Source organism: Ornithorhynchus anatinus, chromosome 5 (assembly GCF_004115215.2).
Source record: "Ornithorhynchus anatinus isolate Pmale09 chromosome 5, mOrnAna1.pri.v4, whole genome shotgun sequence".
Classification (NCBI taxonomy): Eukaryota; Metazoa; Chordata; class Mammalia; order Monotremata; family Ornithorhynchidae; genus Ornithorhynchus; species Ornithorhynchus anatinus.
In genome coordinates, this window is record NC_041732.1 from 55,714,835 (window position 1) to 55,728,622 (window position 13,788).

At 61.2% G+C, this 13,788-nt stretch overlaps 1 protein-coding gene across 1 annotated transcript in view; it reads right to left on the reverse strand.

The window, feature by feature from the left end:
• Positions 1-426: 426 nt before the first annotated feature.
• NOC2L (NOC2 like nucleolar associated transcriptional repressor) overlaps positions 427-13,788 on the reverse strand; it is a 32,324-nt gene continuing 18,962 nt past the window's right edge. Inside the window, exons 9-19 of the mRNA XM_029066304.2 lie at positions 12,592-12,705; positions 11,954-12,142; positions 11,497-11,636; positions 10,517-10,628; positions 7,567-7,680; positions 6,981-7,082; positions 6,354-6,497; positions 5,458-5,571; positions 4,051-4,195; positions 1,435-1,527; positions 427-793 (exon numbers count right to left, since the gene is read on the reverse strand). Coding sequence (XP_028922137.1) covers positions 642-793; positions 1,435-1,527; positions 4,051-4,195; positions 5,458-5,571; positions 6,354-6,497; positions 6,981-7,082; positions 7,567-7,680; positions 10,517-10,628; positions 11,497-11,636; positions 11,954-12,142; positions 12,592-12,705 — 1,419 coding nt within the window. The 3' untranslated portion in view covers positions 427-641. The remainder of the gene's footprint in view (positions 794-1,434; positions 1,528-4,050; positions 4,196-5,457; positions 5,572-6,353; positions 6,498-6,980; positions 7,083-7,566; positions 7,681-10,516; positions 10,629-11,496; positions 11,637-11,953; positions 12,143-12,591; positions 12,706-13,788) is intronic.

Consider the following 13,788-nt stretch of genomic DNA (forward strand, 5'->3'; position numbering starts at 1 on the left):
CTCTGGCTCAGCTGCTGGGGCCTCCCCCCTTCCTGTGGCCACTCGGCTCATTTATATTGTCAAATAAAGACAACGGTCACTAGCCCTTGGGCTGCTGCTGTCCAGCCTCGAGGTCATGAGTTCTCTTCCTGCCTGGGGGCAGGAACGGGGGCTGCTTCTGCCATTGGGGGGGGGGGGGGGTCCATCATCCACCTCCCACACACAGCACCCCCACAGCAGAGAGGGAACACTGTGCTCAAGTAACACCTCCTGCCCCAAGCCTAACGGAGGTGGGGGAAACTTGAGACAACATCTGAGAGGGAACAAGGAGAGAGTGAGCGTGGCCTCCTCCCCCCTCACCCCCCTTCTCCATTCCCACAACAGGCCGCAGGGGGGTGGGGGCAGGGTCCACGCTCCGCTGGGAAAGAAAACAAGAATTGACATTGATTAATAAATTAAATATCCTCTGTGTTTATTCAGCCCGGGGGTGGGAAGACGGGGACTACGGACGGTTGGGGGCTGGGGGGGGCAGCTGCACTCTAGCCCACAGGCCTGAGCCATCCCATCAGCAGCAGCCCCTCGCCCCCTGCAGGTCTCCCCCTACCCCCCCCCCCATCCCAGAGCAGTAGGTCTGGAGTGGGGGGGAGGGCGGGCCGCGGTCCTCAATCTTCCTCCTCTGAGACCCTCAGGTCCTCTACCACGTCGTCCTCGCCGGCTGCCAGCTGCTGGAGATCCGCCCGGGAAAGCTGCGGCCCGGAACTGGAACTGGCTCCCCCACGGCCCCCTGCCAGCCGGGGGGCCCCCTCCTCTCCCTCTGTGGGGGCAGGGGGGAGAGGGGGAAGAGGAGGAAAAGCGCCGAACACTGAATAAATTCTGCTTTATCAGGGAGAAGCCGGAGCAGAGGCTGCTCATCACTAATTAATCATGCCGCTAATTAATTTATTGGAGCCACTGCAGCCCAATAGCTGGAGTGTCTGGGGTGGGGGTGGGGCCGGGAGGAGGTCACTGCTCCTGTGGAGCTGCAGGAAACCTTGGGCAGAATGGAGGTTGCAGGGTGGGGAGGTCAGACCCCACCCCCTCCTCTCCTGGGCCCCCATGTCCCTGGCCTGCCCCTTCTCCCCCACCCCTCCCCTGGGACAGACTTCCCAGCCAAATCCTCCCCCACCCCGGATCTGGGGCTTCCAGGCCAAGAGCGAGGGCCTGTGGAGGGTTGGCAGCCTTAAATAAGGCAGTTCTTAGACAGGGCGTCTGCTCCCCCAGCACTTAAAAGCCCTAACCACTGTCCTGCTGCAAAAAATCCCACTCCCAGAGGAAGCTGTGGGAGTGGGAGCAGCAGCAGGAAGAGTGGGGCTTGGACTGATCCCCAGACACTGTCTGCTACGTCACTGGAAGTGGAGTCAGGAATGGAAGGGGAAAGGACAATCCTCGGCTGGATAGGCCTGGTGGGCAACTTACCTTCTGAGCTGGTCTCCTCCTCCTCCTCCTCCTCATCATCCTCCTCCTCATCACTGATCAGCCCTGACAGCTCATGTTGGCCCTTAGAGTTTCCTGGGGTTAGAGAGAGGGGACATGAGACGGAAGAAACAAATTGTCTCACATATAGACACATATCTGCCTCTGTGCCCCCCCCCCCTTCACCCCCTCTCCCCACCTCCAAGCCCCTCTGACCTCAGAACAGCAGCTTGTCTTCCCGACCAGAAGCCACCCAGGATCTACTACTCCAAAGAGACACATGGAGGTTGCTCTGATACAGAGGGAGTCCCCTCCACTCGCCGCTCCCCCCCCCCAACCCCGCTCTGCAGCTGGACTGGGGCCAAGGTGCAAGACAGGATGACATTCCCAACCGAGCTTCAGGCCTCAGGGGCCTGGGAAGGGAAACCAGGAATAACAGCCTCCGAAAGCTCAGACCCCACTGGCTGCCTGCTGGGGATGACGGTTGGTCCTGCCCCATCCTGCCCTCCTGCACCTCTACTGTAGTGCCCTGGGCGGTCCCCAGCTCTGGTGCTGGGGCAGATTCCTGTGGGGAGTAAAAAAGAAAAAAAAAAAAGGCAGGGGGGAGGAGGGGAGGCTGTGGTTGAACACAGCTCTAAGGCTGGAGCGGATCCCTTTGGCTGTGGCCAGATGGAGGAGGCCTGGCCATGGGGAGACCCAAGACCTGCTCCGAGTAGCAGCAGCTGGCATCCCAGCCCACACGTGTGCAACATGGGCCTGAGAGAGCAGACACAGATTACGGGCCTGGATTCTAATCCCAACTCGGCCCCTTGTCTGCTGTGTGACTTTGGGCAAGTCACTTCACTTCTCTGGGCCTTAATGACCTCATCTGGAAAACGGGGATTCGGACTGTGAGCTCCATGTGGGACATGGATGTGTGTACATCCTGATAAGCTTGTATCGAACTTCAGTGCTCAGTACAGTGCCCGGCACAGTGCTTAACAAATACCATAAAAAACCCCACCAGGAGCTGTGATGGCCTGGTAGAAAACTGTGGGCCTGGGGGAGCTCACGTGAGTGTCGGGCTGTGTTCATCTGTGCCTCAGAACAAGCAAGGCAGGGGCAGAACCTTGTTCCTGCCCCAGCCTTGGATGGAAACAGAAAACTGGGGAGGGGGCTTTCCTCTGGGTAGCTTCAAGGGCTTCCTGTCTAGGCACATCTGGAATCCCGTTTGCGCGGCCTCCCTGGGCCCCAGAGTGACTGGGGCTGCGGAGGCTGGGAAATCCCAGGACCCCGCTGCAGCCCGGGGACAGGAAAGGGGGGCGGGGAGAGAGGGTCTGGAGACAGATGTGGCCATGGCTGCCTCCAGGGCTGACAACGAAACCACTCCCTCAATCCAACAACAACAGCTGGTCGTGCAGCCCCCTCCCCAGTTGCCCAACGGCTAAATCAGGTGGTTTCCTCCTGCCGGCCCGCCAGCCCCTCCCCCGGCAGAGACTCAGACCGTGGGTCACCCCTCCCTGGCGCCTTTGAAGCTCCAGCAGCAGTGGTGGTAGCTGCCGCCTCCGCCGCCGCCGCCGCCGCCACCTCCTCCTCTCCCAAAGCTGCTGGGCGGAGGAGGAGCACGTGGGGGGAGAAGAAGGGAGGGCCCAGCTAACAGAAGCGCCTAGTGTTTGCCATGAAACTACCAGAGTGCTGTTTCCCGTGCCCACCCCCGCCCCAGCCTCCCAGCACCTCCGGGTCGGCGGGGGGGCGCGAGGCTGAGGTCCAGCCCCAGCCCAGCCCGCCCCAGCTGACCAGACCCCCCCAGACTGTGGTATGGCGGCCCTGCCTGGATCTCAGACCTCCACCCCACACCACTGCTACCAGTGGCCCATTCTGAGGAAATCAAACGCAAGCATTCCTAGCAATGGAGCTGGATTGTGAGGCCTTCCAACAACTCCCTTACGGCCTTCCCAACCCCGAGGCCACCCACTATTCCCCCCAGACCCTCTCCAATGCTTCAGCCCAGAACATCCCCCCCTTAACCCCAACAACAGGCTAGGCTAAATTCTCCAGGGGAGCACTATTTAACTTTAAAAAGGGGCTGGAGTGGGGGGGGAGGCGAGCAGCAGCTAATTAGCAGAAAATTGGTAATTTCCTGTCCATTAACCAGGGATTTTCCCACCACGTGAATTCAGCCCCTCTCCCCTCAAGTACTTCTCCGCAAGGAGGGAGGGGTCGGAGGGGGGTCTCCATTCTGGCGGCAGTGACCCCTTTCGAGGCGACCCAGCCCATTGAGTTAAACCACCCCAATTCAAGAGAATGCCACTGGGGCACCCCCACTGAAACAGCTGCTCCCCTTCCATGTCTGCTCTTGTTTTTATACTAGCGGTCTTCCCCTCTCCTTGGTGGGAAACTACATCCACTACTGCGTATGTGTTTGTGTGTGTGCGCGCAAACACTGACACACGCAAACACTGACACACGCACGTGCACGTTGGGGTGACCCAGAACCGTGCTGCAGGTCACGCTCCCTCCCTCCCACTCAGTGAAGACTGTCAGAGGTGAGGCACGCAAAGAGGAGCCAGCCGCCCGCCCACGGAAACCAGCTCCGGCATCCCGAGGATCCCACCCGCCCTTCCACATGCCCCTGCATACCTTTCAAAGAAAAGCCAGAGGCCCCCTCGCCCTCACTGTCGGAGTCGCTGCTCAAGTCGAAGAGATCCTTGAACTCTTGCTGGTCCTCTTCCTTGCGATCCCCCACTTTTCTCCTTTTAATTTTGGGGAAGTTCAGGTCTTCCAGCTAGATTAGGGAGAGACAGAGAGGGTCTGGGGTTGTTGACACTCAGGGGAGTTTGGCCCTGGCATGCTCTGTCCCCCTCCCCACAATGGCTCGGGGGACACGATCTGCCTGCCCTGGCCAACTGCTGGACCACCCTCTGCCACTCATTCCTGCTACTTCTCAGGAGGCTCCTCTTCTTCCACACACCAACCCCACCTTCCTTAACCAATAGTAATAATAATAATGGTATTTTTAAGCTTTTACTATGTGCCAAACACTCTACTAGGTGCTGGGGTAAAAGGAAGAACGGGTATTAAACCACCTTTTTACAGTTGAGGAAACTGAGGCACCAAAATGAAGCGACTCTGCCCAAGGTCTCATGGAAGGCAGTGGCGGAGTCGGGATTAGAACCCAGGTCCTCTGACACCCAAGTCGGTGCTCCATCTAACTAGGTTATGTTGCTGCTACAATCTCATACCTACTGTGTTCAGTCCCCAGCCCAGCCCATGTCCCTGAACTTCTCATCCTCCCTTCCAAGCCCACGCCTCCACTTTCCCATCCCGACAACATTTGATTTGCCGATGATGACTGCACTATTTGTAAATATTTTGATGTCAGCCTCCCTTGTTAGACCATAAACTACTTGTGGGCAGGGAACGTTTCTCCTGCTGTACTTTCCCAAGCGCTTACCACAATGCACTGCACTCGGGAAGAACTCAACAAATTCTTGGCTGGAGGTTTTCACCCACCCAGCAGCAAACCACGGCTCCAGCCCCAAGAGTAACGGTGGCAGGAGATCTGCCCCACTCATTCAAACCCTCGGCCACAGCAGCAGGAGGGATGGAGGTGAGCGGTAAAGGGAAACTTCCTGCCAGAGCTGCTGAATAGTGACAGGGTGGGGAAGGCAGGGGGTGGAGGTGTGAGGGCAGGCAAAGTAAGAGGCACCTGGGAGGAACTTAAATTTCATCCTGCTCAGAGGCAGGGGGATAGACAGGGTGATCTCTGGCTGTCCCATCAGCTGAGGAGAGGGAGTCGATCTAAGATCTAAGGCTGCGGCCCATCAAGTCGGTCAATGCACCTCAACTCCCAGCGTTCAGGAGCGGAGCAGAGTGAGAACCACATCCCTCACTCAAGCCGGACCGGCTCTGGGGGACCGCACCCACCAGCAGTCCAACTGGCTGCCCGCTGGGCTCTGATTCCACCACCTGGGGATCCCAAATGAACAGGAGGGGGAGGATAAGACCCCCCCACACACACATATACCGGGGGACCTGCATCCTTACCCTCTCCTTCCCGCTTATCTCCAGTTGAATCTCCTTGTCCCGCAGCTTCCTCCAGTGACTGTAGTAGCGGGAAAGAGGTGTCCCCTCTTCTTGGGTCTGCTTCTCCCAAGCATCCTGGATGCACAATGGGGGTGACACATGCCTCAGGGTCCCATTCCTGGATCACTACTAAGGCTCCAATCTGGACTCCTCCCCCCTCAATCCATGCCAACCTGCTCCGGCAGGGAGCCCGATACCTGAGGACGGAGCCAGGAGGCTTGGAGTGATAGGCACCAGTGCAACAAAGGGTTAATGGACTGAGGGGTGCCTGGGCAGAATTTCTCGCTTAGGCTACATGCCGCCCCACCCCCATCTGTCCGTCCTTTCGTTGGTCCCTCCCAGCGGACTCTAGACCCCACTGCCACTCACAGCAGCAGTCTCAGCCTCAAGCACAGGCCAGGAGTCCCCGAGCAGCAGGGAGGGGCAGGGTTCCGGAAGCTGGAGGCTGCTCAGAGCCAAGGGGTCTTGCCACTCGGCATCCCAAGGCTGTGGGATCGCCCTCCTTGCCAACTCCCTAGAGCCTCCTCGGACAGTGGATGAACGAAGCCTATTCCAGGCCCCGCTGGCCCCGGGGTGGACCCCGGAGTCGGCCCCCATCCCGCTTTCCCCGACCAGGGCCCCGCAGGCAGGCCGGGGCCCCGCCTCCATGATAACACACTGGTGACTCGGTGGAGTTTCTGGGATGCTGTGGCCAAGGGGCCTGGAAGGACTCGACTTTTCCTGCGGTCGGGACTGCCCCTCAACCCCGGCCCGACCTGCCCCCGCCTGGCCTGATGCCCAGATTCAAAATGGCCCGGGGCCGGCCCGCCCAACCCCCGGCGCCCCCCTCCCCGCCCCGGCTCGCCGCCCAGACTCACAACCGCCTGGGCGCTGGCCACGCCGAATGGAGCTTTCTGCCGGCGGCAGGAGATGAAGGCTGAGTTTTCCTGGATCTTCTCCAGGAGCTGGCGGATCTGCTTGCAGTAATTGGCAATCTTGCACTCCTTCAGGAAGGACTTCAGCTGCCCCGGGAGAGAGCAGGGCTCAGATCCCGGCCTGACCCCGGCAGGACTCCAGCCTGCTCCTCCGCCCCCGGCTTAGGGAAACAAACGTCGCTCGGGGGTTCTAGCACAGGGCCCGAGGGGACCCGTCTCCGAACGCCCGACCGCGGGCTCCGTCTGGATAGCTGCCCCTTCATCCCAGGCCTGGTGTTCTAACTCACGATCCCAGCCCGGAGGCACGGCCTCTTCTTTATGGGCCAGGTCACCTGCCCTATACCCTTTCCCTCTCCCCCACTTCTCCAAGATGGTTTTTCCCACATGTTGAGGTGTGGCTCTGCTTCATGACCCTCTTGGGGCTTCTGCCAAAACAGGACCAGGTGCTGCAGAGAACCCGAAAGTACAGCGCGCGCGCGCACGCGTGTGTACTTGTGTGAGCATGCACACGTGCCATACATGCCGCAATGGCACACAATAAGTACCCAAGGCCCGAGCCCCCGGTCTCACCTGTAACACAGCGGGCAGGGTGAGCTCCGGAAACGCGATGCTGGCGGCCTGGCTGTGCAGGTACTCCAGCAGCAGATCGTACAGTTGTTCCAGCAGCCCATCCTATAGGGGGACCGTCACGCGGGTCAGTCACATACCATCCCGGGGCCCACCGATGACAACCCAAGGATCAGGCTCTCAAGCAGCGTGGCTCAGTGGAAAGAAGCCGGGCTTGGGAGCCAGAGGTCATGGGTTCGAATCCTGCCTCTGCCACTTGTCAGCTGTGTGACTGCAGGCAAGTCACTTAACTTCTTTGTGCCTCAATTCCCTCATCTGTAAAATGGGGATTAACTGTGAGCCTCAGGTGGGACCTGATTACCCTGTATCTACCCCAGCACTTAGAACAGTGTTCTGCACATAGTAAGCACTTATCAAATAACCCCGCCCTTTGTCCGGTGTCGCTCCAGCTGGCCCACAGTGAGGCCCAATCCCAGCCCTGCCCAGGCTTGCTCAGGCCTGTGCTGGATCTTGCAGAAATCCACCCCCACCCACCCACTCCCAGAGCTCCCCCGGGGCTGCCCCCACTCCCTGGAGTCAGGCCTCTCACCCGGTAAGCCTTCTCCTGCAGGTTGACATTGGACAGCTTCAAGATGACTGCGAAGTTGATGGGCTTGGAGCTTATGCGCCCTGGCTTCTTGTTGAAATCCACTTGCTGGAAGACCTGCCGGAGAGAGCGGGAGTGGGGTCAGAGGTCGGCCACCAGCCTCCACGCCCATCAGACCCGGGGAACTCGGCACCTCCGCCACCGTCCTCGGAATCCTCGTCGGGAGCCCCCGTGACCGGTTGACGACCTCCCATTGCCATCGGCCAGGTCCTCACCGGGAAGCGTCCTGCCGAGTCCCAGGACTGACCCTCGGACCTGGCACTGATCCAACCCCCGGCCCACGGAGGCTTCCAGAAAGGCACGGCTTCCCAATAAGTCCACTCTCTACGTGTCACATAAGACGAGACTGAGATCCATGGCGACCCAGGGCAAGTTTGGGGCAGGGATGGGATTCTAACTCAAGAGCTCTGGTTTGTGTGGCCCATCTCCTTCAACCCCTCAGGTGCCCCTAGTGTGGAGGGAAACCCGAGCAGCCCTGCCTGCTGCTGGGGTCCCTGGGTCTAGCCTGACCCTGGGACTGGATGGGAAAGGAAAAGGAGCAGCCCAGCTCAGGGACACGGAGTTCTGTGACCCACCCACCTCCCCACCTACATTTCCATCTTCCTCTCTTCCAGATGGGCTAGCAACCCTAATCTTCCTTCGGGGGGTGTGTGGCGGGGAAGTGAACAGCGACTAGCTCTGGGAACGGAGGGACTCTCTGCACCCCCACAGAGAGTGTGGGAAAGAGCAGAGGTGGAGTGGCCATCTGGTCAGGCAGGGGGACTGGGAGAGGCACTGAGACACCGACACACACACTCACACACATTGAAGCCGTCACCCCTCCCCCATGGCCCTGCAGGGGTCATTGACGTGAGAGTGCGTGTGCGTGATCCACAATAATCCAATATAACCCAATAGCTCAGGTCCCCTGTGTTATTTCTCTCCATCCCGGCAGGCTCTGCCCCCAGGAGGAGTACTCAGGGCCCAGAACTCTAAAGTCCCTGACGCTGTTCTTAATGGGGCAACTCGGGGACACGCACGCACATGTATGCGCGCGCGCGCACACACACACACACACACTTTGAGAGGAAAGAAGGGAGGGAAGCGGGAAGAGAAAGGGGGGAGGTGGTGGCGTGGTTGGCGGCCGGCGGGCAGCCGCGCATCCTGAAAGAAAGCGGCAGCGGCAGCAGCGACGATGAATAATGTATTGATTCCCTGGAGCGCTAGCTTGCCTGCCCGCCCGCCCGCCTACCCGCTCTCTCGCTCCCGCTCGCTAGGCCCTTTATCTGGCCCCCCTCCCCGGCCTCGCTCCCCGCCCATCCGCCGCCCGGGGCTGCAGGAGCTCCCCACGGTGGGATGGGCTCTGCCCTGCACAGGGAGGGGGGAGCCGAGGACGTGGCGGCAGACTGCCTCCGGCTCTCGGAGCTGAAAAGCCAGGGAGGGGGCGGCAGGGGAAGCCAGAAACCAGGGCCGCCGACCCCCACAACGGCACGCTCCATGGGATGGAGGCATTGTGGGGGGAGTTCTGGCTGAATAATTGGCCTGATTTACAAGGAAAAGGGAGGGTCAGGACTGCACCGAGCACAGGGACACGCACGTGGACATACGCAGACCCCACGGAGCACACACGTAGACCCACAGCACCTCTGATCCTCATGCCTAGGCATCCGTGCACATGCACACACGGGCTCGGTCACACACAGACAGAGCCAAGCAGAAAGCCCCACCGACATCGGATGTGGTGAGGGGCTGTGGGGGGAGCCCCCGGCTCTGCGGTAACAGCTGGAGGGAGCCTGGCCGGGAGGGGGGAGGTTGGGGAGGAAACCGGACCCCCCCTCCCGCCTTCCCCCACCCGACTTTGCTGGCAGCTGCCTGAGAGGAAGACAAGGCGGGAGGGGCGGTGGCGGGCGGGCACGGGGGTCCCCGCTGGCTGCCCCAGGGGAAGAGGATGTGGTTTGCGCACGACGTTTACAACAACACAAAACCGCGAGCCTTTTTCCCCGCCCCCACCCCCCCGCCGTCCCTCCGCAGAACCCAACCGAGATGGAGCCTCCCTCCGCCGCCCCCTCGCCCCCCTTCCGCTTCCTTCCCGCGGGGCTGACCGCAGCCCGGGCTGAGCAGCTCGCTGCTGGCTGCCCTGGCCACCTCAGCCCCCCTCGGCCCCCCCTCGCCCCGCGCCGCCTCCGCGTTCCCGTCTGCGCTCGGGCGCCAGGGCCTGCGGCCGGACAGGGAGGGGCCGGACCACAGGGCCCCACGCGGCACGGCCGCCGGGTCCGAGCACCACGGGGGTGGTGGGGATGTGGGAGCGTGAGCGAGAATAGCGCCGTGCACACTCAGGAGCCCCGACCCCCGCTCTCCCGAGATCTCCCAGCCGGTCCACTCCTGCCCCTCTTTTCCCCGGCCAAAGGCCCAAACGCCAACCTTCACCCTCTTCCCAACCCTGTCCTGAGGTCCCGGGCCCCAGGCCGGAAGGGCCAGCCTGGTAAACAAGCCCTGGGACGTGAAGGAGAGGGACGGGGGCTCCGGGCCAACCAACTCGAAGACCGCAGCCCGGTCCGGCTCAGCCCACCCAGCCGGATGCACGAAGGGCAGGAGGAGGGGCGTGTGGATGGACGACAAACAGCCAAGGGGCCGGAGTGGCCTCTGCTTCATAGCTTGTTTACCAGGAGGCCGCGGTACGGGGCAAAAACCAGCGCAGGAATGGAGAGAGGGGTGGGGGCTGACACTGGGTTTGTAACCGCACAAGAGTCCATCCTCGAGGAAACAGAATGAAGATCCCAGTGCGGTTTACCTGAGCAGAGTGTGTATGGGCGTGTGTGAGTGTGTGCGCTCCAGATACAAGGCAACAGGTGCTGGGGTGGAGGAGGCGGGGGGGGGGGGGGGGGGGGGGGGGGGCGGGGTCAGGGGCCGTTACCTCCAGGACGAAGGGCAGGACGGGAATGAACGTCCCGGTGCTGGCAGACAGCAGGGTCAGGGCCCGGACACAGTGCATCCGCAGAGGGTAGAAGCGCGCCGTAGGGACCAGCCTGCAACAGACCGGGGAAACCATTACAGGGAGGGGGAGGAGGGGGAAGAGAGGGAGGGCCCTGCCCATACAACCCCGGCTCCCCCAGCCCCACCTCTTCCCAGCTCCCAAAGCCCCCAGGGCCTGACTTCACCAGCTCCTTGCCAGGTCTCCCCAGAAAGCAGGCACGGAGGGGCTGATCCCAATTTTGCAGGCGCCACCCTTCGGAGATCTTCTCCAGGCACCGACGCCATTCCCACTCCCCAGGGTTACTGGATTTCCCGCCCGAGACGAGGCCCCCTTCCCAGCAATCAGGCACCCCATAGCGGGAGCATAGCACCACCTCCTGGCCAGAAGCTGGAAAACTGGGGGTTGGACACACCAGGAAGCCCTCCAGCCCTGCCCCGATGCAGGGAGGCCTTCCCCAACCTCATCCTGCACCCCCTCTTGACCCCATCCCCACCCCAGGGCTTATTGGGGTTGCATTCTGGCCTTCTGCCGTCTGGGTCCCCGCAGCCATTTAGGAGACAGCAGCATTCCCACGGGCAGGATTGTCTGGACATGCGTGGGTATGTATCGTGCACGCAGGGGTGGGTATGTGAGATTGCACCCACTGCGTCCTCCAGATTGGCCTCTGGGGGTCCCAAGCATCTCCCTGCCCTGACAGGAACGGCTAGCTGGTACCCTTGACAGAACGTGGCCACGGGCCCAGCTTTGGGGTCGGCTGGAAAACGCCTTCCAGGGGCGGATCCCTTAAGAGACGTGCCGACGAGCAGGCCGGAGGCCTGGCAGGCCTGTTCCGCGGCCCCCACCCCGCCTGTCACCCTGCCTTTGACGTCCCTTCCCCACCGCGCCCCCGCCCGCCAGCCGGCCCCGCCAATCGCACGTACTTAATGCAGCCAATGATGACCTGGGTCAGCGGGTAGATCAGTGGGGCCAACACCTCGCTGGGGTGGACCGAGCTCAGGACGCGACACCAGAAGTATAGACAGTGGATGTACTGCCAGTTGTACACCGACTGGTACGTCTCCTGCGAGGAGGGGTGACGGGAGGCCCGTGAGGGCAGGAAGGGAGGAGGAGCTGGGGGCTACTCCGGGTTCGGGCTGGTGGGGTTCCCCGGGCAATTCTGCCTGGAGGCCTCGGCCACCTTGGTGGGAAGAACCGGGAGCCCGGAACGATTGAGGCAGCGGGAGGGCCGCTGACTCCGCTCAGGATGGGAGACCGCCTAACGGCGGCTCGTCTCTCCGGCAATTAATGCCGGGAAGCGGGCCAGCCAACTCTGGGATGGAGGGGCCGTCCGGTCAGATGGGGGTCACCCTGACTCGGCTCCCCGGGAACCCCGCCCACCTTCTTCTTTACTGCCATGGCACTGCGGAGGTGGACGGCCAATTGGCGGATGTAAAGGAAGGCGAGCTGGTAGGAGGCGCTGGGGTCCAGTGCAAACATCTCTGCCAGGGTGCGTTGCATAAAGTTGATCATGGGCAGGGCGTTGGGTGAGGTGAACTTGCAATTCTTCACCAGTGAGATGTACATTTGCTAAGAGGGAGAAAGAGAGGAGAAGCCACCCTGAACTCGGCCGCACCGGCCTCCTCAACCGGGGACGGCTCAGACCCCGCCTGGCCTCCCGTTCCCAGCCGCCGCCAGCTCTCCGATGCCCCGAGTCTCGCCCACGGTGCACGGAGCATGGCCTGGTGCCTTCTGCGGGCACCAGGAATCATCCAATCAGACGAATAAGCCCGACCCCGGCCTCAGGGTGCCCCCAAACCTCCACAATCCCCTTGGGGCTGCCCTGAGGATGACCGAGGAATATGTCACCGGTCCTTGGGATGGGGGCCCCGATCCAGCACCTGCCCCTCACGTCCACTGGGCACTCCCCTCCTCTGGGAAGGGAACTGGGGTCCAACAACATTTGGAGATCACCCATTTCCCAGCCTGGACACCAAGACCAGCAGCGGGCACTCAGTTCGCGATCCTGGCACCGTTACCTTGAGAATGGGGTTCAGGTACGTGTCCTTCTTGTGCCGGCACGTTCTGTTGAGAACCAGGAACGCCAGGACCCTGACCGTCTCCTCCCCGGTGCTCCACAGCCCTACTGCTCTCTGGATGGAGTGGGGCAGATGGGGAGAGGTCAGGGGGACAGAGTGGGCCCACCCTAGTCCAGCAGCGGGAGGCAGGGGTGGAGTGGTCATCCCCAAGAGGGAACTGAGCCTGGCTCACCTCTAGCAACACGAGGTCAGGCCTCCTCCCCATGTAGGCCCCGAGCCCATGGTTCCCCTGAGCCTGGGGCATCTAGCCATGCCCGCCCTTTTCCTTGTTCCTCATTTCCGCGATGAGGAGAGTGGTAGATGGGCCCGTTAGCTCGATCCCAGGGGGATCTCTTCCCTGCCAGCCCCAGCACTGAGTGGGCTTTGGTTTATCTCCTGACCCAGCCCCCCCGGCTCCCCGGAATGGGGGAGAGTTGTATGCGTGTGGTAGCGGGGAAAACAGCCAGGCCCTCAGTCCCAGTCCTCAGACCCCAGCCAGGGACTGGGAAGCAGTATGGCCTAGTGGATAGATCTCAGTCCTGGGAATCAGAAGGACCTGGGTTCTAATTCCAGCTCTGACATCTGTCTGCTGTGTGACCCTGGGCCTCGGTTAATGTTTCTGAGCTTCAGTTACCTTATCTGCAAAATGGGGATTAAGACTGTGAGGCTCATATGGGACAGGGACTGTATCCAACTTAATTAGCCTACATCTACCCCAGCATTCAGAATACTGCTTGACACATAGTAAGTGCTTAACAAATACCATTATCCCACACGGAAAAACCCAGCTACATCGGCTGGAGGTGGTCACAGGTGCACGCCCATCTGCACAGTGCTGTGCTAGATGCTCCTAAGTGAGGCAGAGGGAGGCAGTGGGGGTTTGCAAGGGTGGAGTGGGGGGCAGGAGGGGCCTCCACTCCCAGCCGCCCCTTCAGAATCACCTCCACCTCAGGCGGGCCAACGCCCATCTCTGCAAGTGAGGGTGGGTCCTGGACCTATCAGAGACCTCTTGGCCTTCCGAACAATAATCAAAGTAATATTTGTTAAGCACTTATTATATGCCAAGGTCTGTACTATGCGCTAGTAGGGCACAGTACAATCAGCTCAGATCCGACAGTTCTTGAGAAACTGTAAGGGGGTGGGGAGGGCGGAGAATGG